The following is a 24423-nucleotide window of genomic DNA, read 5'->3' on the forward strand; positions in this document are numbered from 1 at the left end:
GTGGCCTTTTTTTTCTTCTTCTTCTTGTTCCATGTGATGCAATTCATTTGAAAAGATGAAAAAAAAATACATATGGCAGAATTACCCCATTATCAGTGCCTGGGCTTTTTGTTAAAGCTTCCTTTGTCTAGTACTCTTTTGCTATGGAGTAGACTTAGAGCACCCTTTTGTTAAAATTTAAACTAAATCAATCATGAATTAAAATACAGTTGGCTTGTTTTTTGCAGGGGCAATCCTTTTCTACCATGGATACTGAAAAGAAAAATTCTAGAAATGAGTCAGATTAGTGTCTGAAACCAAATTCTGTACAAGTAAATATTCACTTTGTAATTTTTTAAGTAAGTAAGTAAGTTCAAAAGCAAATGATTTAAAAAAAAAAGAATTTCTTAATTTATTTTATTATACTTTAAGATTTGAACCATGTGTTACTGAAGACTAGGGTTGTGAGGTTTCGTGTGTGATGGGTCTCGGTTAGAGGCCACCGTTTGGGACGTCCCATCCCAGCCGTCCACCAGTGGCGGTACGGAATAGCAGAAAAATACAAAAACACAGCAGTTCCACTTTTTTCCCAGTGTGTGGCTGAGTGCCTCAAGTCTTTACTTCATTGTATTTTTTGCTGCATGGGTTCTTTTCTACACTTCCATTTTCTTAATTATTTCTGATTAATGTTGGATTCTTTTACTTTGATTTTTTCTGTTGTAGAATTATTCCTGTCTTTATGGTTGCTGTCATTGTTGATGTTGTTATTATTACACTTTGTTTTTATTCCAGATCAGGCGAGCTGTTGGGGAACAGGTTCTTTTTGATTTCTGTGCTGAGGGTTTTATTCTCCTCATACCAGCCCAACAATCGGCCGTTCGTTGCCTGTTGGTTCTCATCTTGTAGTGATTCAATGAGGTTCATGTTCATGACCGTTCTGTAGCAATAAATGTGCCATTTTTATAATGCAGCGCTTTGAACGCCTCTTCCTTTTCATACTTTACAGCATGGAGAGGAAATGACATCCAGCGCACGTTGATGGATGTTTGAGGAAATCTTCAGTATTGGTCAGGTCAACAAAAACAAACAGAAGAATTTTCTCAGACACCATTAAAGGAATACTTCATCATTTTGGGCAATACATTCATTTTCTATCTCTACCAGAGGGAACTTAAGTACTAACAGGACCAGTGTGTTGGATTTAGCAACTAGTACTATACAATAGATATAAAGAGCTCGTTGTAAGGTAACAAAAACACAAAGATTCTTATTTCCAGGTGATTTTACACCAATGAAAACATACTTAAGAATATTATAGTCCATTTCCACTAATAGATCCATCTTAATCTACACACTGGACCTTTAAGTCAACTTAAATAAAAATATAATACCATACTACAATCAGCAATCAATATTTATTGTGTAGTCTCAATTTGCTGCTATTTTACACTACAACAGCACAACACTACAGAACAACTGATACATTTTGTCATTTTTACATTTATTTGATGTATAGTTAGTGCTAGTTGCTATACAGATAAATAGGTTCCAGTACTTGAAAAACACATGATCATGTTATCATATATGATGGATAACTGTAGATGAAACTATGCAGCATAGTAAACTAAAGTAGTTAAAAGCTCCAGGTGCAACATTAGAATTCTGTTTAGGCTGCATGCATTAAGAATTATAATTCGATAATATCTATAATGATTTAATCAGATTTCACAAAGCCTCTCTGCAGCCACAAAAGGCTTTGTACAACTTTTTTCACATATGCAGACCTGTAGCAGACTTTAACAGAGGTTTAGATTTGGTAGTACAAGTGCCTCCGAATTTTACTGAAGCACAGGTCTTGAGGAAATGATGGGACCAGACACAGAAAACAGATCAGCTTGGTATTTTCGGGGGAAACAGATACATAAAGCCTTATGTGGCTCCAGAGGAAGCTGTACAAAGTCTAATCAATCGCCTCAAGTGATGTCACTTGAGTCACATGGTTGGGGCTTTTGTGTCTTCTGTAGTCATGAGTTCAACATTATAGGAACGCAGTGCTTAATTGGTGGAGGACTCTGTTCAGAGAGGTGGAAACCCAAGCAGCAGTTGAGGAAACAGTGGGCTCTTCTGAAACCCTGTAGTAACATGGCTGCCAGTGTAGCAACTCCTAACTTGATTTTCATCGTCTTCTCCCTCTAGAGTGTGACTGTCATTGGTATGAGAGTAGCAAAACTGTTTTTTATTCAGTTTTTAATGTGGGTTGGTGTGCTCCCTTCATATCGGTGGTTGCGCATGCGTGCTCGTGCTGTAAATGCAATCATCCGTTTCATAACCTACCACAAAGCGCACAGGTCATGGAACAACAGCAAGATGAGACTTTTGTTCCTTGAGATCACCTTGACGAAGCCTCTTCCCACCCAGGGCGGTGCACTCCCTGGGAGGGGGAACTTACGCGAAGGTCAGGGAACAAAAGTCTCCGATTCGCAGTTAATGCCACAGATTACGCAAAAGATTGTATCATGATCAGCTGCAGCTTTGTGCCACAGGATGGACATGGATATGTATTTCTGGCTATTTTTAGCTGGTTATACAGTGAATTCCCCGGCCCACAGGTGGGTATATGTTGCACACCTGTGTGTACATACCACTGCACCTCTGGTAACTCCCTGTAAAACCACAAATTGTCTACAGGTTAAACAAACCGCATACATTGTTTTGCATACAATTGGTGGGCTTTAGAGGTGCCGGCAGGTGGATTTTTCTACTTTAGGAAGGGCCTGTTTCCCCATCCTGTAAGTGTCTATGCTAAGCTAGGCTATATCTGTTACACACAAGATAACAACTACTTTGATTGGAAAGAAAATTTAAAAAAAGCCTCAGTCAGAACTGAGGGGGTCCATAATATATGTTCTCCCTGTTTCTGTGTGGGTTTTTATGGATGCTGCAGTTTCTGTCCAGTCCAAAGACAAGGTGGACTGAAGATTCAAATGCCTTGCCAAAAAAAAAAAGATTTCCTGGTTGGTGTGAATGTGAGTACCATTGTGTCTAAATGCGCCAGGCCTGTGATCGCTGTACCTGTCTGCGTGTTCCTCTGGGTGGAATTCACCCGATGCATGCTGGAATAGTCTTGACCCTGAACAGGATAAGCACACTGCCAACTCGACCTCTCAGTCTCTCTTTCAGTTGATGCATCTCAGCGGGAGATGTCCAGATTTGCAATAATATCTTCAGCCTTTTTTATTTTTAGTCTCTTTCATTGTGCAACATCAGGCACAGCAAACTTTTTTTTCTGTGGCTCTGGTGTTTAATTCTCTGAATAAATGAAGTCCTTGCTTGACACTAATCCCATATGTTTACCTGCTTTATGTTACCAGCCTACCGCAACAAGCCTGGACAGGTTACTCATCACGTCATGAGTTTAGAGCTTAGAACTGGTTCTTCGGTTGACTCCTGATCTGATGATGACTGCAGTAAACTGTCCATTCAGCTCAGGATGACTCTTCCTTTTTGACTCATCGAGGTGGTTTCATCTGTCTCTGGCTGCAGGCAACAGGGATGGCGTCAGTTTCTGAATATTGTCGTTACATATTTTTATGAGCTGATAGTGGAGTCGCTTCCCCAAACTACATGTTGATCTTGCTGTTGCCAGCACCTCCAGCTCTGACGTACAAGCAGTAAGCAAAGTCTTTGCTTTTTCTTTTATTTGACTGATCAATCAGTCAGTTGGTTTGATGCTGGAGAGAAAGTGGTTGAGATATGAGTCAAAAAGTCCAATTAAGATTTTAATCTCAGCCTACAGAAGAAGATTAGGGACAATTGGAAAAGATTTATGTCTGACACATGCAGTTGGCATACAACGTGTCAAAGGCCACAGCCTTTGTCTTTGTGTAAACCCACATAGCACCAGTGGTTTGGCACATGCAGCGCTGCACTGTCCAATCTTACTGCGGCCTTTGACCACTTGATATTAACTGAAAGACCTAAGTTCTAGGTAGGCATGTCAGATACGGAAGATTCTGTTTATCCTGATCTCTCTGAAAGGACTTTCTGTGTGGTCATGGGTGAATGAAATCCATTGTTTCACAGTTTACTCACAGTGCCTCAACGTTCAGTTCTCTTGGTCATTTTAAAGTTCCATGTCACTTTCTATTTCTATGCAGATGACTTCCACATCTATCCCTCTGTTGACTCTAACAGCAAAGTGCAGCTGAGCAAACCACAATCCTGCCTTCCAGACATTATAGAGTACCATGAAATGTCCTTCAGTTAAACTCAAGAGAAATCAGAAGTTAGATTCTCCCATTAATCACATTTCCCCCCACTTGGGTCCCTGTATCATCTATTTATGTTTATGTTGTGGATGTCTGACTTTTTGTCTGCGGGCACCTCACAGGATGCTGCAGTGCAAAAAAGTGGGACTCTGCCAGTGTCTGAACTCCCATATTCAAAGACATATGGGCGAGGATGGAAAACGATTTCACCGGTGGGGTTTAATGCAGGAAAACTTTGCACACTGTAGGAAACTACTTCAGCTCATCACTGATCAATCTGTTTGATCAGATCAGATTCTCCAAAGACGTCTTCCCAGATTCAGCCAGACCTTTCTCCAGCGGTGGCTATGAAGTATGGATCACACACTTGCAAACATATTGTAGATGTCAGGTAAAAAGCTGAGAAATCCCACAAAAGTGGCTACATTTAAACCTATAGGTGGTGCTACATCTACATAACACAGCTGAGGGATTTCCAGTCTTTACTAGATGAGAGCTTGAGGTTTAGATTTAGACTGAGGCATGACAGCCTACTGCTGTTTTAACAGAGGAAAAAATACCCCAACTAATCAGTGGAGGGCGGAGGCCTGACCTCGCCTCCCTCGTAAACACTGACCAGAGCTCGGCTGCTTTTCATCTGACAGGTTATTTTTTCCAGTGCTGCTGTTTGCAGTTTGAAACCTGCCTCGTCTGAGCTGATCTTTTCTCACCTGAACCTTGCACAGTTGCGCGGCCATTTGTCTGAAATCATGAGGTGTTGCTGGTGGATGTTTTCCAGCAGTGGTGAACTGCTGTCACCATACGTCTTTCAGCATGCTTCTGTGGCTGTGTCGATAATGTTTGGGCTAATAGATGTCATCAGCCATAGCTTAATCATTCTCCGGAATGACCTCATTGTGACAATAGCACAAATTTGCTCTTTTGAATGAATAGCTGTCATTACATTTTAAATCCAATTTGCCAAACAAAATGTGAATATGGAGCAGTTCAGCAAAAACTCAAATTACAATCAGTGGCAGCATTTTTGAATTCACGCCCAGGGCAGCTTCAGAATGGTTAAGTGTTAGGAAATCCATCCAACCATCTACACTTCCTCAGTAGCCAAGTTTCCATCCAAATTTAGTGCAAACTTTTAATAAATTTCCAAGAATATTGGATGCAGAAAATGAAAATGTATGTGTGTTTCCATCCACTGCTATTATGGAAATTTTATCTGGGCACAAAAATGATGTGGAAAATGTGAGGGAAATATTAGCCTTTTGCTTTGTTTTATGTAACAATTTGAGGACAGTTACTGTCTATTCACCACTCATTACAGATGTTTTCTTAAACCATTTGTAATATCTGTCCCATATGAGAATCTCAAGTGACTGCTTTGCCACTGATCGTAACTTAGGTTCTTTTAAATTTGATCGGGAGACCAATGCTGCTGTTACTCTAAACAGGACAGCAGAAGTTATTATAGCACATAAGCAGCAACACCATTAGCAGAATAAGCTGCATTAAATGAGGAATTAAGTAACATTGCTGGTAGCTGTAGCATTACCGTTATACTACTGTTATTAGCAGCATTTGTAGCATGTCGTTCATATCAGTAAAAGACAGTCGGCCACAATTCATCCAGACAGTTTCTTTGTCCAGTAATGTAACTAGACGAATGTATGTGCCGCGTCCCTGTGACCTTTACAAGCACAACATCGTGTCTCTACAGTGATACTGAGAGTTTCCTGTGAACGCACCTGCAGATAAGAATAAACCCAGAACAAATCATCCCTCTGGCCCTGCTGCTTTACCGTCACAGCTCCCTCTTATTTGTTTATGATAGCATTTTTGTCCTTGTACTTTGCTGAATGGAGTATTTTGCAACATTCATGTTAGTTTTAGGATTATGCTTTTTTTTTGTTTTGTCTTTCATCATTCCTGAAAAATCCATTTTCATCTAAGCCACCTGCTCAAATAAAAGTTGAAGACAGAAAATCCCTCCACAGAGAGGTCAAGTAAATCCACCACTTAGTCTGAAATATCAATATAATAAGAATATCAAACTTTCATTTTGTCCGATATTTTGTTTTACCACAAAACAAATGGTATCAACCACATCTGTACTTTGTGTTTAATGCTTATAAGCAAATGTTTAAACCATGCTAACAGAGCCGTCCATCCGTCCATCACCTATAACCACGTGTCCTGGGGCCAAAACCAGCTGACACTGGGTGACAGACACTCACAGCTACAGGCAGTTTGGAGCAGCCAGTTAACCTAACCTGTATGTCTTTGGAGCACCTGGAGGAAAGGCACACTGGCAGAGGAGAGGAGAGAAGCCAGTTACTCTGAGGCAACAGTGCACTTGAACCAACACAATGAGCATGGCAGACATTACACCTGCAAAACATACATTCTAATATTATCACTGCAGTCATGTTAGACTGCTGATGTGAGCACTTCATAACAATAAATCTAAATGTTCACTGTGCCCTGTGGTTATTTAGCTCATGGTTCCAGACGGCACTTTAACCATCAGGACACGGTCTGTCATGGACATGGACATTGTACCAGACAAAGCCAGAAGAAAAAGACAAAAACCTCTTCAGGGTGGTGCAGAAGAGTTCAAGGAGAGGCAAAGACACTGCGTGAGATTTGACTGAGTCATAAATCAGTCAAATGTCAGTCAAATGAAACACGTATTGGTATTATTCAGTGTGTATTAAATCTGCTTAAAAACTGTGAAAACAAAAAATTGAAATTTCACGTGGAGCTAATGAAATGAAGAAAGTAGAAGAATAAACAGCTCTCCTTGTGGAAAAGAACTCCACTTTAACAAACATGTGACTCTGAACGGGTCTTAAACGACAGGAGGAGCAGCCAGTTCAATGAAAAACTGCCAGTAATTGTGGTTGTAATTGTTATTGGAGTGAAGAAAATTAGGGGCAGGGCAAATGATATTAGCATCACCACACATCATTTGAAGAAATAGAGCCAGTCCAAATGGGCATTAGCCGTGTTTCTGAGCTGTTGGCACTCTCAGCACTGCAGATTTTTAACGTGCACAGTCTGTCTGTGGAAACGTAACATCTTCAAGCACTCTTCTTTATATAGAGAGTTAAAGAGAGGATTACAAAAGTCAAAGTAATATACATTAAAAAAAGAAACAAAACTTCCTAAACAACTTAAACAAGAGAAAAAAACTAATTATACCAAAGAAAGAAAAATCTGAGATCTTAGAGTAACTTCTGATCTGACTTCTGGCTGCATATCTGAGGAAGAACATCATCTCCGATGTTTTGTGTAAGTTATTGCAGCAGTGTGAGTTATCGATGGGTGAGTAAAGGTTGTGTCACCGGGACGCGCCCATCTGCAGCATGTTCCTTTGAGCTGCGTTCACACCCTGAACGAGCAGGTGACACAGCACGACGTGTACGGCTCTCCGCTGAGTGATTCACAGCCGTGGAGGAGAAAGCAGATGTGAGATGATGAAATGAACTCCTCAACACGCTGCTTTCCCTTTTACTCCGCCAAGAGTAGCTTTAAGGTTGGAAGAATCCTGTTATTCCACACTGTCTGACAGCATCGTACATATTCTTTGAAGCCGCGTTATGGTTTGTACACTGAGGGAAATATCCAGACTGAGCCTCTGTGGTTTTTATGGCTATACCACTCCATCAAATGGAAATATTCTGAATGTGTTACACAACAGTCACCAGAATTCAGCCTACGTATTTGGCGAGTTGGGAAACTCTGGGACCTGAACTAGAATTTGAAATAAAATTACGTGCAGTGACTGACACATCAGCAGGTTGTTTGTCATCTTCAGCACGTGCTCATCATCATGTGACAGACAGATCTCTGCCTCTTTAGGTTTTAAATGATATGTTTTCATGAAATATGTCTTTCAGAGCAAATTTCCAGCAGCCATATTTGTTTTTCCGCTATTAGAGTGATAGAAATAGAATAGAATAAATAGAATAAAAAAGAGGCTGAGTGTGTTTTTAGATCTGCTGAATGCAGGAAATCAATCGGTTCATCAAAATTCCAGTGTCCAGTGTGGAGGTGGACAGTAGGTGAAGCAGACTGGAAGCACTGACAGTAGCAGAGTGAATGCCTCGCTCCACCTCACATAGGACGTTTGAGCAGGACAGTTTAGTCCTTACGCTGTCATGGACATCACATCTCTGACTGTTGGCTCTCTTTTCTTCATCCACCCTGAATCCATCACTCGGCAGCTTTAGCTGCACGTGTCTTTGCAGATTCAGATTATCAATAATAATATCATCAAAACAGACAGTATGATGTCTTTTTATTGATTAGGCCGACCAACAATTTAATGTTAGCACCAGCTGCAACAGAGAGAATTATCAATACTATTAAAGGAGAGTAAGAATGAAGTGCAGCGAGGTCAATGTCTCATTACATTAAATTGTATTTTGTCTTTTCTGATTCAAAGTATAATAAAGCCCACATCAACACACAAATATAGCCTACTGTTAAGTTCTTAGAAGAACAATATCATACATGTGATAAAGCATGAAAAATACATCATAATATGTAAAACATGTACTACTTTTGTTGTTATTTTTATTTATTTGAGTTTTACATGGCAGTTAAGTTTGCTAAAGTCTACTAGAGCTAATCGATTAGTCAATCAAAAGAAAATGAATTAGCAACTAGTTTAATAATTGATTAATCTCTAAGTCTTTGTTTACCTTTGGAGGACCAAACCCTCATCCCATGAAGAATGTGAGGAAACAACACATTCCAGAGTGTTGTGGTCAGATTAGATTCATGTGTTCAACACTGGATTTTTAAAAGTGGTCAGTTTGGGAAAAAAAACAACTTCCATACAATCTCCAAGCACTGACAGAATTATGGCTGCACAGCCTCTGTCGTAATCTACACCCATCAAGCTGTCAGGCAGGCATGTACACTGGTTTGTAGAAGATAAAGTGCCACGTGCAGCGCTTTTATCAGTTCAGATTAGTGAAAGGATTTTGCAGCTCTCTGAAGGCAGCTGGATGTTATGGCTCAAAAGAATGAGTTTTTTTTTATTTAGGGTGTGTGTTATCTGTGAAATAATCACCTGGATAATGAGAGGGTAAGATCTGGATCAGACACAAACTTACACATCCCACCAATTTAATTTAATTTTGCATGTGTGGACCAGGTTAATCTTGTAAACTTGAATTGTCATTGATCAGCATTGGAAACGAATGCAGGTCAATGGCAATAAACAAACAAACGTGGATGCTGCTGTATCAGAAGCAGAGAGTATTTGCTGCTCCATGCAAAAGATGCTTTCACTCTTCTCCCAACTGGCTTTGGCACAAGTTTGATTAACTTTGTCAAATGATTTGTCGATGTGATTGGCTGAAGTTTCCCTGCGACAGACAGCAGTCGACAGATGGTTCATCCAATCACCTAGTAAGTGTCTTTTAAAAGTGCCTGCTATTTTCCAAACTCCTTCTCCAAAGAAGATTTCCCAGATGGTTCTGTGGAACAAACCATCTGATCAAAAAGGCCCTCACCGAGTACGCCTCGGTTCCTGGTTGAAAAGAACTGGATCGTTCACGTGCATGACAGCTCGAGTTCAGACTGAACGAGTGCCATTACATCCGTGGGTGTGTGTGTGAGTGTCTGAGCCCATAGCATAACCATTGAATGGGTGTGTTCTCAGCTCCAGCACAGAGGAATGTGAGGCGCGGTTGCCGGTGTTTCTCAACACAAAGCGGTTGTGCCTTCGGTCTGACACCTGTAGCAACCAGCATCTGTTTAACCAACAGTCAGGCCTCTCAACAGGAGACTGCAGGCCTCCTCTGTAAGCTGTCAGTTTATGTGCAGGTGTGACGCTGTATCACATGTCAGACTGCTGGAAAACCTCCTGTCTGATCTCTCAGAAGACTTTCCTCCCTGTGAAGGTTGCCATCAGCGTTTAGGTTTATGTGGTCAGGTATCACATCCAGCCTGTTCTCAACAAAAATGTTTGCTGGTTACAAAAACGCCCCCTCCACTCACAAACATGTTTTACTTGTCAGTCATGGTCGTTCCTTCACTTGGATGCTCGTTCAGCATGGATTGGATGTATGTTCAGCCGCAAAGCAGGAAGTAGTGTGAGGTTCCTGCGCCCAGAAAGTGCACCGAGATGGATGTAAAGTATTTAAGTTCAACATGGGACACATGCCTTGATGTCACATCTTCCACCAGCAGTCAACATTAGGCTAAGAGGCTAAAGCGATGCTAGCAGCTCCGTGAAGCTGTTCTTAGGCACAGTGGTGCTTTGATGCTAACACATCTTCCTTTGGAGTGTTAACATGCTAACATTAGTTAAATAGCATGAAACATGAACAATAGCAGACCGATGGCAAAGTCATGTAATTGGTTTTACTGGTATAAAGGTCATAGGCCAAAGTGCTGGTTGCAATATTACAATTAGACTATGCTTGAAAAGTCGATGGATCGTAAAAGTTATTACAGTTCATCCTGAGGAGGACACGAATTACTGTATCAACATTCAAAATAGATCATGATGTCAAGATACTCAACTAAGATACTCAACTAAACCCTAACCCTAAGAAAGATGATCACCAAATACTCAAATGGAATGAATATCAGAAATTCTGTAATCTATCCAATAATTGTTGACATTTCAGTCTGGATCAAAGTGGGGATAGACTGACTGGTGGACTGATAATGCCACTTTATTGTAAATGATCACTCATTTGTGATTATTTCAGACATTTAGTTTGATGTTTTGGCTTTCCAGATCTGATAGTCTGGATGTGTGAAAAAATCTGAAGTGAGCTCTCAGTCTGAACACAGACTCTGCATCAGTGCTTTAAACATCCAAACCCCCCCAATGTCTTTACTACAGACAGACAGACAGACAGACAGATAGAAAACTTAAACAGAGAACAACACGAATCAGCATTTACAGCACCAGTTCACACGCAAACCAAAAGGGAGGCAAACATTCCTGAAATAGTTTTAATAGTTGCATTTTGGTGAGAGACTGATCTGAGACCAGATCTCCAAAAATGGTGAGAGAGAGAGAGAGAGAGAGAGAGAGAGAGAGAGAGAGAGAGAGAGAGAGAGAGAGAGAGAGAAAAATTGGACTTCGGCCACTGTTTCCCTCCTGTCTTCCCTCCTGTATATCAGCCCTGACAGGCCAGGCGGCGCAGGTAGACAGGTAAAGCCAAAACTATTCTGCGTGCGTCAGCGGCGTCATGCGCGCGCCCATTAGGCCTACGCACTGCTCCGGTGTGTGGCAGGTGTAGACCCGGACACACCCACAAGGCAAACTCGTGTCAGCCCCAGACTGCAGCCCGTCAGTCTCCGCAGAGCACCGCCGAGGGAGCGTTGGCAGGTAAGACGCTGATGATTTACCTGGACACTTTTAACCTGACCGCCGCCGCGTCGCGGTCTGTTGTGGCTGACTCTGAGGCCGGTGCCTCACGGAGGGGGATCCGGTCCTTCTTTAAGCGAGTTCACGGCACGTTTCTTATCGCTGGACTTCAGTCTGATCGTCGCCAGGAGTAACTCTGGTGCTGCTGAAGAGTTTCTGGAGGGGCAGCAGCTGAGCAGACACCTGCAGGGTTAAATCACAGATCAGCAGGGCCAGAGTCTCATCACAGACTGTTGTTTCGTTTTCCTTTAGAGCCACCGATGGAGATATAAACCTCATCAAACAACCATAAAGTATTGAGAAATTCAGCATCAGCATAGAAACGTCTATTTTTGATCTTCCTGTTGGAACAATACCATAAAATACGATGAAGCATCTCAGTATTTTGTACCAAACAGCATTTAAAGTTATATTGATATTATATCAGTTTGCTGTGAGAAAGCCAAAGGACCATTATATGTAATAAAAACTGGAGATTTAAAAGTGATTAAGGATGATAAAAGTCAGCAGTAACACACTGGCTACATATACGTCCCATAGGAACATTATATATTAGCAATATTAATATTATATAAAGCCAGTAACAATTAATAATACAGTTTAGTTAAATAAAGTCAGAATAAATCAGAGGTTCATAACCTGCTTTATGTCTTAAAACAAAGTGATGTCTGCTTGTGACAAACGCAGCTTTTTTCCTTGGATTGTTTCATGTGAAGGTTTCAGAGGACTTTCAGAGAAGTTTTTTACAAAGAGTGAAAGCAAAAATCAGGAATATTTTGTGTCATTTAGAAACCTGTGGCATAAATGATCTAAATCCTAACAGCACTGAAAGTCACTAAGGACTATTATATGACTCTCTCTGTATGACTGTTAACTTTAAGTCATTATAAATGTATTGAGTAACTCAGGCACACCGTTAATCCCTAAAGTACCTTTCAGTCTGGGATGATATCATATTGAAGACTTAAACACAAAAGTGAAAAACTGTCAAGTGTGCCAAACATGGAAAAACATGTAATGACAGTTCAACTGCCAAATTATCTTAAGCATTTTTTCATAACCCAAAGTTGAATAAAGCCAGTGCTCACATTACTGCTGAGTACTACCATATACTGTCCACACAGGAGTATTATTACAAGTCCTACAGGACGTAACAATGTGATTGTGAACTAACCATGTGGACAAACGTGCAGGATAGTCCTGTCCACGTCTGTGTACCTCTGCGGTCTGGGTCTGTTCCTGGTTTTGGCCCCTTTGTTCTAATGAAGGGAAATATCAAGGCTACAGCCCTCAGTGAAGAGAAGTGGTACTCTGTTTGGTGTGGAAGAACTTGACTGGCCTGCACAGATTCCTGACCTCAGTCCCATCTGACACATCTGGGATGGACTGGAACACCTCCACACGAGTGGAGTCTGCTGGCCTGTAGCAGCATGTGCATGTGCAGGGTTTTGGAGTGGCAAGTTCAACTTGCGGTTAAAGCTGTAGACTAGCTGAACAAATTCACTTGAAGTCACAATAGGGACATCACAGGAACATTTTGGCCATCACGTAGCAGAAAAAAACACCATAAAACACAAATAACTTGCCATAAAGCACTTGCAGAGTTGTTTCAGTTGATGCAGTTGTTTCCACTTGACATTATTTAGGCTTTAATCTACATCTGGCTAAAACAAAACATCTGTGCAGGACCCAGCTCGTGGCAATCAAAAAACCACTGAGAATGAAACTCCCACTTGCAGCGATGATGAAATAAATTGTTTTGTGTTTTTTCAAAGTTCCACTCTGCTCTCAGTCAAAGGGCGAGCCTGGCTGTACTCTGCACTGTGCTCCGATAAGAGAGCTGTAGAAAGGAGACGTTATCTTTATTTCAGATGGGTGGAGGGCGGTAATGTGACTTACAGCAGCTCCACATGGAGCCACAGAGTCAGTCAGTCAGTCATTAGCCTTCAGCCATCACCACAGGTTGGGTAATTGTTCAGTGATGGTGACAGTTTGCCTCCTCTCTCGGACTTGGCTGCCAAATAGCCTCGCTGTGTGCAGTTTTTTTTAGGCATCAGCAATGAATCAAATTAGTTTCTAGCTGTAGTTCTGTGACACATTTAAGACACTTTTGAAATGTTGAAATTGTTTTCTTGAATTGTGTTGTGGTGTTGAAACTGCAACATCGGGCAACTAAAGAACCAGATATTTTTGCCAGGAGTTGGAGGGGGCCAAAGCAGAGCTAAAAGGACGTGCGACATGAATTCATTGAATGGACTCAAACATGACTCCAATGTGATAATGAACAGGAATAACAGTTTGCTAACACATTATCCAAAATAACTGCATATGATAGGATGATATGTCAGATTGTTGGGGAGTTGTTCAACCCCCAAGTGGGCAAAAAAACGCAAACCCATTAACAGGGCTTTAAAGTGTGCTTTAAATGAGCTTGTGAGTTTTTTTTTTTTTTGGTTAAGCAGCTAATTTTTGGAAGCATGTCAGCCAGCTTCCAGAGCGGTGATACTATCTGCACTTTACAGGCTGATCTCAAGCAGGTGCATTGGAGAATGTTTCTGTTTGGGCTTTCAGCACGCCCTTAACTGCTGCTTCAACCTCTAAAACCAAAGTTTTGTTTTAATGCTCTTCAAAAGGGATGAATTAGAAAATCCTAGCCTCATGTTGTCGTGCTAGCAGGGATATTTCTCACCGTCTGCGTCTCCTTCAAATACTGAAAGCAGTTAAATGGACTTATGGCGGTGTGTCCCTGTGCTATTGTCCTGCATGCTGCATGTAAAACGCTGTTGTGATGCCGCTGTCTCGCTGACAACAGGAGTCAGAGGAGTCAGTCATGCATGCTGAAGTGTTTTCCAGACACAGGAATGCTGAAAACCCGACCCCATAGCCGCCAGCATCACCGACTCTCTGCCTGCAGCTCTTCTCGTTCTGCATTCCTCCTCTGTATCTGACTCTCCATCTTTTACTGTTCCAGTCGTCTTCATTTCCCTTTCGTTCTCACTTTCTCCTTCTCGTTCTGTTCTGTCATGTCTCTTGATTGACACTTTTCCTTCTCCTCTTCACTGTATTTTCTCTCCTCTGCGGTGCCTCTTTCTCTTTGACTTGCCTGTCTTTCACTTTCTTTCCACTTGTGATACTTCTCTCCTGTAGTTTTCTGTAATTCTGTGACCAGGAGGCTTGACTGTTGATTATTTCGTTGAGCATATGGTTATTATTATTATTATCATTATTATTATTGATAGTTATATTATAGGTCGTATGGTTATTGATTTGTTCTAATGATGTGTCGCAGTCACTGAGCCTGCACAGGCAGGCATGAGTAGGAGTATTTGCGCTTGTTATATACTTTACAGTGAATGTGACCCTCTGAGCACCACATATCTCTGTCTCTTTTTTTTTTTTAGCCCTCTCATCCAGTTTTTCCCCATCATTTCCTCATACCTCTTGTTCTCTGTCACTTCCCCCAGTTACTCACCCGTTTACTGTCATTTCTTTGCACCACTTTCAAATTCAACTCATCTTCATCTTCAGTAGGAGCTGACTTTGTGAACATCAAATCAGAATGTTATGACAGTGGGTCGTCTGCAACAGTTTATATCTGTTATCTGTTATCCAGATCTATCTAAATGTGTTTTAATGGTGCTACATTCTTTCTCTTGACTCCAGCCCAGTTAACCAACCAGACCAACGAGAAAACACACTGTTCTCTCTCACAGTTTTGCCCAGCACACACCCACCCCACTCTCTCTGTCTGTCTGTCTTGACAATAGGGGCATTTTGAAAGTGTAAGTAAGTGATAATGCATGACAATGGACGGGGTATTTCCCTCTTATTCTTAGGGATATATTTTGTGTGAGTTTGTGTAAATCACTACTTATCACGTTAAAATACTTTTAGAAAATGTGCGGTTCTATGTACTTGGCGACATACATTGGTGAAAACTACTTGCAGGGCTAAATGGTGAACTAATTTACTGTAGCTGGCAAAATAAGTCACTAGCCAGCCAGGAACATTCTCGCTCTAGTCACCATAGCACTCCAGGTCTTTCTCTGTTTTGTCTGGAGTGTGCTGTTTAGCTGAGTCTGTGGGCATGTTTTTATATAATTTGGGGTCCTAACAGCAAGCCCACTCACTGTGCGGGGTCTGACAACTTTGTGGGGACCAAAATGTTGGCCTTCATAATGTAAATCATTAACTTTTAGAGTGAAGGCTTGGGTTAAGGTTAAGGAAAAGTTAAGGGAAGGGTTAGGCAAGGAGTGGTTATAGTTAGGGTTGTGAATGTACTATAAGTCTGTGCAATGTCTCCAGAAGTGATGGAAACAAGGATTTTGTGTGTGTGTGTGTGTGTGTGTGTGTGTGTGTTGTGTGCGTGTGTGCGTGTGTGTGTGTGTGTCTACATTTCACCGAAACCTTCATTACCTTAGCATTTAGCTATGTCATCGAAGTAGAATGATGATCTCAGGCTTGGCTTTAACACACACACACATGCATACTGTACACGCTGTGGCGAAAGGTTGTGACTTGCCCCATCACCTCATCAATGAGGTGATGGGGCAAGTGTATTGCTGCGTTTTGTCCTTTTGCAGTTTTTTCTCTGAACACTGAAGATTCTCAAACATGCCTTAAATACCGCTCGAGCACATCTGATCCTGTGCACACTAAACCTTTGTATAGCCAGAGTCATTCCTTGTGAAAATCTTGACAGCGAATATTTTTCACACATGTTCAATATGAATACTTTGTCTGATCTGTTGATCTAAACCGTAATCCAGCGTGAGCTTTTGTTGCTTCAGGGGCTCAAAATTGTCTGCAGGTAGATGAGATTTTCTCACAATGACACAAAGACGTGTATTGTTATGTTGCAGTGCGCTTCCATCGCTGTGTGATTTTTCATTCAAGGTGTTGCCTATCTGTCAAGTTGGTTTAAAAAGGAAAAAAAAGTTTGTCTGTGTTTACCTTCAATCTATTCGTTCTGTCCCTTTCATGTCTGCAGGAGTGCGTGTGTCCTGACTGAGAGATACATACCTGTACCGTGAAAACCGTTAGACCTCTGCCCGTTTTTCTAGGCCTCCTTTGAAAGACTTCAGGCGGGACAGGAGCGTGGCTCTGTAATGCACTGCCAGTCTCTAGCTTCTGCCACCCCAAAGTTTTACTCAACAAGCCGTCAATTGTGTGCAGCATTCATTTCTGTCATGATACAAATGTCAAGTCGTCTGGTATGAGGAACACCCCGAGGTGGCATCTGGCGCCCATCAATCATTAATGCAATGGAATTCATGCATAGCAGGAGAAAGTTCCCATAAACCTCAAAAAAAAGCCTCTTTGTGCAGTTCATTAGTCACTGCGCTCCGCATTACAACATCAATCTACTGTTTTATTCTGTACAGGGACAGTTGTCAAAGTCAGTTTGAAGTTTTTTGCTGATTGTCAGCTTGCTGGCAAATATGTAACTGAATATATTTGGTACTAATGACTGTAAATTAACACTAATGGTACGTGCAATAGTTTAAATAAAGGGGTGTGCTCAAAATGACAATTTTAGGATCCATCTGTGTAGAAATGTAACAAAAGATATTAAAAAAACAAGCTTATTGTGCACGAGGTAGCCTTAGTTTTATAACGTGCAGAGTCGATATTAGAGTAAATCTAAAGCAACACACTCTATGCTAAAGTGTTAGCGTGCAGCTTGCATTCACAGTGTATGGTAAATTTGTGGCATATGGAGGTTGCTATCAGAGTGGATGCCTACCTTTAACATAGCATTTAATGCTAATGGGTTAGCTTGCTATTGCCTAAATCAGCATAATGAATGAAATTGCTAGGCAGAGCTTGATATAGCAACAGGATGAATGCTAAAGTGTTAGCATGGAGATTGCACACAGCAGCACAGCAAGTGTTAGTGGTGCTGCTGTCTCTTTCGATGCTGAACTGTTTGAGTATAGAATCACAGATAATATGGAGTGATGAATTGTTTGCATGAAGCGTGTGTTTATTCTACAGTTACGGCAGAGTTAGCATTGTGTATTTAGCACTAGCATTCCAGATCCTGAAGTGTTAGCATGAAGACTTCTATCACTCATCACGGTATTATTAAGTGTTACCTTACGGTCCACTATGACTTATGTGGGTCACATGATGTGAGGTTTTCTCTTGTCAGGACGGGGATGAACGTGATAAGAGCTATCCCAAAAACTGGCATTGCACATGTCGGTTTTATTTTGGCCAAACACACGGCAAGCACATACAATCCTGACTTTGCATGCCGTAATGTCACAGAGTGACTCATGGGAAAGTAGGCAGGTAGATAGAGATGGCAGGTATGTTAGCAATGAGGGTGTGAGCCTTGAATGGTAGGCTAACGCACAAGCAAAATTGTTTGGAATGGTAACATCACATACTTCTGAACATTTCCACTCGCGTGCGTGTGTGTGTCGACATGGTCGACTCACCCTGTAAATGACTCCTTGTTAAATACTGTGATGTTTGTTTTGGCCATATCAGTGTGGTGTTGTGTGTTTCATAGATCAGTTTTTAATACAGGCAGGCAGGGAGGATGTTGGTATGTCGTTACCTAATCTGACAAACTGCCAGGCAGAAACTCACCTTTCTCTGATATTCCTCATGCAGGAATTTACATTGCTATGATGTCATGTCTTTTGACTGCAGTAGTCCTTCGTTCAGCTCACAGACATGCTCAGCCTATAATGAGTTTTCACATATGAGCCTACACGTTGCTGTTTTTACAAGACCCCTGCAGGATAACAGCATTCTTTGAGGTTCGTTGCATGACACACAGTGTCAGTTGAGCTGTGTGCATCCAGTAAAATCACAGTCTGTCAAAGAGATGTAGATGTGGAAGCGTATCAGATCGTGTGATGAATGCCTGGTGAGTCGTATCGTATCATCCATTTGTGCTGCTCCCATGTTTGGAATATACAGTGTCTTACTTAATTCTAATGTCATTAAGTGAGCCACCACAGCCGTAAACAAGCAGACTGTGGACATATCTGACAGTGTGATCCACGACCATATATTTCAGCATGGTTATCTAATGATTGTCAGCTTTGGCTTTCAAGTGTCACAAGTCAAAAAGGCCTTGGACCACTCACCTGTAGGATTTACAGTTTGGAATCAACAAGAAGTGGGAGGTGAGCAGACAGAGAGGAGCGCCATCTGCAGAAGCCAAGGCTGCAACAACAGATCATCCTGAGAGAGAACAGTGCAGCCCCACCCACCAGTTTGATTGACATGCGTGGAGAGTAAATAAAAACAAAGGCTGATCTCACAGATGACCACTTATCATGCATTAGAGGTCCTCAAGGCTTGTTGTGTATTGCAGCAGGTTTTAGGTCTAAGTGGTTCCAAGCAGACTCTGTCAGCTTTGATCACATGGTGTATCATAATCATCACAGGTGTTTTTTGAGGAAGACGAAGAGTGTGAGCAAAATGAAAAGCATGACCTCCAATTCATCAGCAGTTCAGAAATGGGTTCCAGGGATTTATGGTTGATTAGCTCTGAATACACAAATTCTCAGGAGGGTCCTCCTGTTACTGAGATGCAGCATCTTCTGCGCTAATCATAGTGGAGTGAAAGTTTCCAAAACAATTTGAACTTGACGTTGTAGATTTAACTGATCAGTTAAAGGCCGGATACAATCTTTAATGACCCGGAAGAACACATTGTTTTAAAACACTCCACTGATATGAAAGTGGAGAAAAAAAAACATGAGAGAATGCTAAAAAAAAGCTATTGTTGATTTACAATATGTCCTTTTCTAAATCCGAAGCAGGAGCATGTCTGCATGAAATAACCTCCTGGAATGCATTGAACTTTGCTGATTTATGGTACTTTATATAACCTTCACAGGTGATATGAATTTAAGCATTCTGGCCATAAGGCCATGCTTCCCAGAATACCCATGATTCACCTGGGCTCTCTGCCTCAAGAAAATATTGTGGACAATGGCTTGTGCACTCAACACAGATTTGTGAGCTGTGCATAGAAGAGAGTTTTCTGGTTATTAAAACACACTCCCCATCTTTCAAACAAACTCATTATGCTTCTGGACAAGAGTTCGGTATTACATGTACTCGCACTATAGCGCGGAGGACACCGTGAAATTGAACACATTCATATTTGTTTTGTTGTGTCACATATTCTCTTTCCTGAAACACGTACATGTATTCCTGACTTCAGCTGCATTATCTCACTGAACTCATCAGAATGCTTCACCGTATGCGTCTGCACCGAAAGCCTTTCATCCCATTTCATCAGCCGTTCCAAAGCTCACATTCCCCACCTTAGCATAATGTTCGGGCCAAACGGTTTAGATTTTGGGGTCATGAGTGTGTTTTGGAGCCCATTTTCGACATCTTGCAATTTCTCCCGCTAATGGACGCCTGAGAGTCCTAATTATTCATCTCAGTCATTTAAAAACTGCCACCGAGCTTCTCCTGAAATGCATCTTAGTGCATTTTTGCATTTTATAGCTCCTTGTTTTTTTCCTCCAAGTTTTAATGAGTGTTGTTTTGCATTATGCAGTACCTCCAGGCTTCAATTTGGCATCTGGGAAAGTTGGCTTGACTCCAAGACTATGGTCACCCAGTGCTTATTACTCATTAAGCCTCGTCGGAGGGCCGAGTGGGTGCAGGCTGGGTGGGTGCTGGGTGGGAGCTGCAGTGCTTAGAGAGTAGATGTTGTTGTTGTTTTTGTTGATGTTCTAGTTATGGAAGTGAGCGAAGAGATTAGAAAGTGAAAGACTTTGAAAGTCTTCATCAGCTGCCCATCTTTCTCCTCCACTGTCTGTCTGCATGCCCACACTTTTATATCCTGGTGTGAGCTTCTACAGCTAATTAAGCTTAACACACCCTGCTTTAGACTTCCTGCCTGATTTCAGAGCAGATAGATTAATTAACTATTGGACAACGCACGACTTGTATGATGTCATAGTTGGTCATGTGAAGGTTAAGAGTACTGTGCATGCTCATTTTAGCACTGTACCCATTAAATGTTGGTTCCTGGGTATCGTAGCTTTCAGACAAAGCTGAGTTTATCAGCCATAATTGTTTTGATGTTGATGTGAATGCTGGTTACACGTACCGACAGCTACAACCTGGATTCCAAAAAGTTGGGGTGCTGTGTTAAATGTATTAAAACTGAATGTGATTCATTTGTAAATCCTTTCTGAATTTTTTATCTCCTCAATATATAATATATGCATTTTCTGTATTTGATGCAGCAACACATTTCAAACCAGTTGGGACAGGAGCAACAAAAGACTGGGAAAGTTGTGGAACGCTCCAAAAACACCTGTTTGGAACACAGGTAAACAGGTTGATCAGATTTACTGTTAAAACCAACTGTGCAGACACTTTGGTTTCCCAACCGTCCACCCTGGCCTGCTCCCTGTGCTCCCTGTGTCTGCTCAGGGACCCACAGGATGCACATTGCACCCAGGCCCACCCACAGATAGACGAACATGACGTGTGAACACGTTCACGCATGCAGGCACCAAGTACAGTACAAACAACCACCTTCACACCTGTCTGTGTCTGTAAGTCCAACCCTTTGAGATTTTGTGGCGTTAGAACAATGTCTTACTACTTCTACTGTCACTTCCAGAAAGAGGAGAGCTATATGACCGTAAAAGACTGCTTGCCATCAAAACATGAGCGCTTTAAGCTTTTGAACAGATGGCCGATGCTGTCTTTGTTCTGCTGAGGACAGTATAGACAGTTGTGCGTTCAGTAACAATGCTTGGCTATGTTTCAGGCATAATCATGCAGCTCTGCAGTCTTTAAACCTGTCTGTTTCCTCTGCATGTTTGATTGTCTACATGTCTTTTTTTTGGCTAGTCTTTGGGCGGAGCTCTTTGTGCAATCCACACCCTACTCACCTGTATGTGCATGTGTGTGTGTGTGTGTGTGTGTGTGTGTGTCTGTGTGTGAGTTGGGATGTGGCTGGGTGGTGTTAAGCGCTGTTTTGTGCCAAACCAAAAATAACCTGAGGTAATAGCTGCATGAAGTGAAAACATGCAATTAATCAGCCTAATGTACACAGTGCATTAGGGACAAAGAGATGTTCGCGCACATTTTTTATTTCTTTTTAAAAACAGCTCTTTCACAGTTATGGAGTACATCTGCCTGTGACGTGTGAAGACAAGATTTTGTCAGAGATTAACATCTATATCTTGAGTCCTTAATTAAAACTGACAGTCTTGAGTAACAAATTCTGTGTAACTTTGATGTATGATGTAGACAATGCGGCACATTTTCTGTCTGAGTGCCTCTCACGGAGGCTGCAGAAACTGCTTGTTCTGTTCTGTTGTAACAGATAATGATAGAGGAGAGAGAGACGGGATCTTAAGCTCGTGTAATTGGTAAACACGGAGGAACTGGTTCAGCTCCGCTGCCATTAACAGGGGGAGGAGCAAAGAGGGAGCAAATACAGGAGAGCTGATATGTCGCTCATTCACCACATCAAGCAGAGGAAAACTGGTTCTGCTGTTTTTATATAGTTGCTGTGTTTCTATGCAGAGCGAGAGAGCTGCAGGCCTCTGTATAGCACGCTGCACGGTCCAGTCTGGATTAGCCAAGGATTAACTAATTCAGCGGGACAAGCCTGCCGTGTTTGTACAATGCAGCAAGGAGCAGTAAATACGTTCATTTGTACGAACTCAAGTTCCAGTGAGGGGAAGTCTCGATGCTGCAATGATGCAATGATATTTTAGATATTTCAGTAGCGTGGTAACAGTTTGTGTTTGACCATTTGGCCACACACAGTGAACCCATGCACAAAGCCAGGCCCATGAAGAAATGGTTTTCCCAGCTTTATGTGGAACAGCTTGACAGAACCCTGACCTCAACCCCATTTAACACCTTTGCCATCTATGAAGCCTTATCACCCAACATGGCCAGCCTCACTAATGGTGAATGGACTGTATTTATGTAGCGCTTTTCTAGTCTTATCAACCACTCAAAGAACTTTTCCACACTACATGTTCATGTGTTGTACAGCTATTTGGAGCAAGTTGGAGTTCAAGGACACTTTGACATGCAGACTGCCAGGGATCAAACCACCAATGACTATAGCAAGGGTCTCCCCCAGAAAACGGTGCTAAATTGAATGTAATGATGATATACTTTTCATCTTGCTTTTAATATTTTGTAACAATCAGGAAAAATGGTTGGTTCTTAAAGGTGCTACCAGCCAGAGGCAAGATCCACTGAATTTACAAATAAGAGGTGTGAGGTGTGAGCACATTCCCTGCACATTTCTTCTTATTAAAACAATGTACAAGATGAAAGAATCTGAAAGATTTATGAGTACTCAGCCTAGTTATTTATGTTTTTATACAGTGCTAGGTATTGAAGATTGAACACGTTTTGTTGTTTCCACCTGCAGTAACAGAAAAAAGAAAAGATGAACTCAGTCACTGTGCTTTAAGCCGTGTTACATAATGTTAATGAGAGCCTTCGCAAAGTTTTAGCTATACAGTAATGTGGAAGTGTGAACTTCATGCTATGTGACATTTGTGTAAATTCCCATCAGGTTCTGAAGGCAGTGAGGTAATTAAAACGTGTTTCCATCGTGATGAAACATTCCTGGTCAGTAAATGAGCCTGCAGGGCGTCTCCTGCTGTTCGCTCCCAACTTAAAGCTGCTGCTGGTTCAAAGTACACCAGCACACAAGGTGACATACCGCAGCTGTGAGTCATGAGCAAGGCATGCTGGGTAGGAAGCTTCCCTGGTGCTCTTTACTACACACAGATTTGTTTGCTGAGTAATAACGTGCTGTTAAATGACAGTGCAGGTCCACAGGTTGATGACCTCTGACCTTTTATCAGCGTCAAAGTCAAAGTAATCTGAGCCTTCTGCCGTATCTGCCCCACCTGCTTCCTCTTGTACTGTAAAGGAAACACAATCAAACATCTATTTAATTCACGTCCATATACAGTATGTCCTATAGTTTGGATTTAGCTTGCTTATTTATTTATTTATTTATCTATTTTGGGAGGGGGGTACTCTGCCTATGCATTTATAAATGCAAGTCAATGAAAAGTGAAAATGAATATCTATTGGCAATAAGCTAATGTTCTGTAAAAGAATAAAACATTAAATATAAAATCATTTGAAAAAGTCTAGTTTCACAAAACAGCCTGCGCTCCACCATAAATCAATCAGGCGGTATGGATTCACAGTGTAAAGGTAGACTATGTAAATGACAATGATGATAGAGTGATTCATAACTTCTTGCGGGTGGAGAAACAACCTCACCTGCCTGCACAATGGTATTTGTTCAAACAGGGAGAGTCTGCAGCTCCTCATCTGAAAAGAATGGGACGCTGCTTTGAGCCGCTGCCAGAGTGTTTCAGGGAAGGACAGGAACTCTTTTATCAGTGCGATTTTACTGTTTTTGATTGGATACTCGAGGAGTTTATTGTGAAGCTCTCCCCTCGTTAAGTCAGTTTTGGATTGAGTGTTATGGTAAAGGAAATAAAAGGAGTTCGTTTCCTGAGCAGCACTGCACTGAAATGTTTACAGCCGGGACTCCGCATGAGCCTCTTTTTCACTGCGATCAGCTGGATCAGCAACTATGACTGTTTCCAACCACAGCAGGCACATGTAACCCCTCTACTCGAGTAATATCTAGTCCACAGTACTTTAACACTGTAGTGCACTGTAGTGTAGTGCTCCATCATGATGACAAAATCTAACATTTGTCACAACAAATGTCCAAAAGGAATGTGCCACTTGTCCTGAAACTAGCTGACCTTGTTGATGCTC

At 41.6% G+C, this 24423-nt stretch overlaps 1 protein-coding gene across 1 annotated transcript in view; it reads left to right on the forward strand.

The window, feature by feature from the left end:
* Positions 1-7561: 7561 nt before the first annotated feature.
* LOC121623380 overlaps positions 7562-24423 on the forward strand; it is a 60506-nt gene continuing 43644 nt past the window's right edge. The window contains exons 1-2 of the mRNA XM_041960652.1: positions 7562-7565; positions 11507-11601. Coding sequence (XP_041816586.1) covers positions 7562-7565; positions 11507-11601 — 99 coding nt within the window. The remainder of the gene's footprint in view (positions 7566-11506; positions 11602-24423) is intronic.

This window comes from Chelmon rostratus, chromosome 19 (genome assembly GCF_017976325.1).
Source record: "Chelmon rostratus isolate fCheRos1 chromosome 19, fCheRos1.pri, whole genome shotgun sequence".
Classification (NCBI taxonomy): Eukaryota; Metazoa; Chordata; class Actinopteri; order Chaetodontiformes; family Chaetodontidae; genus Chelmon; species Chelmon rostratus.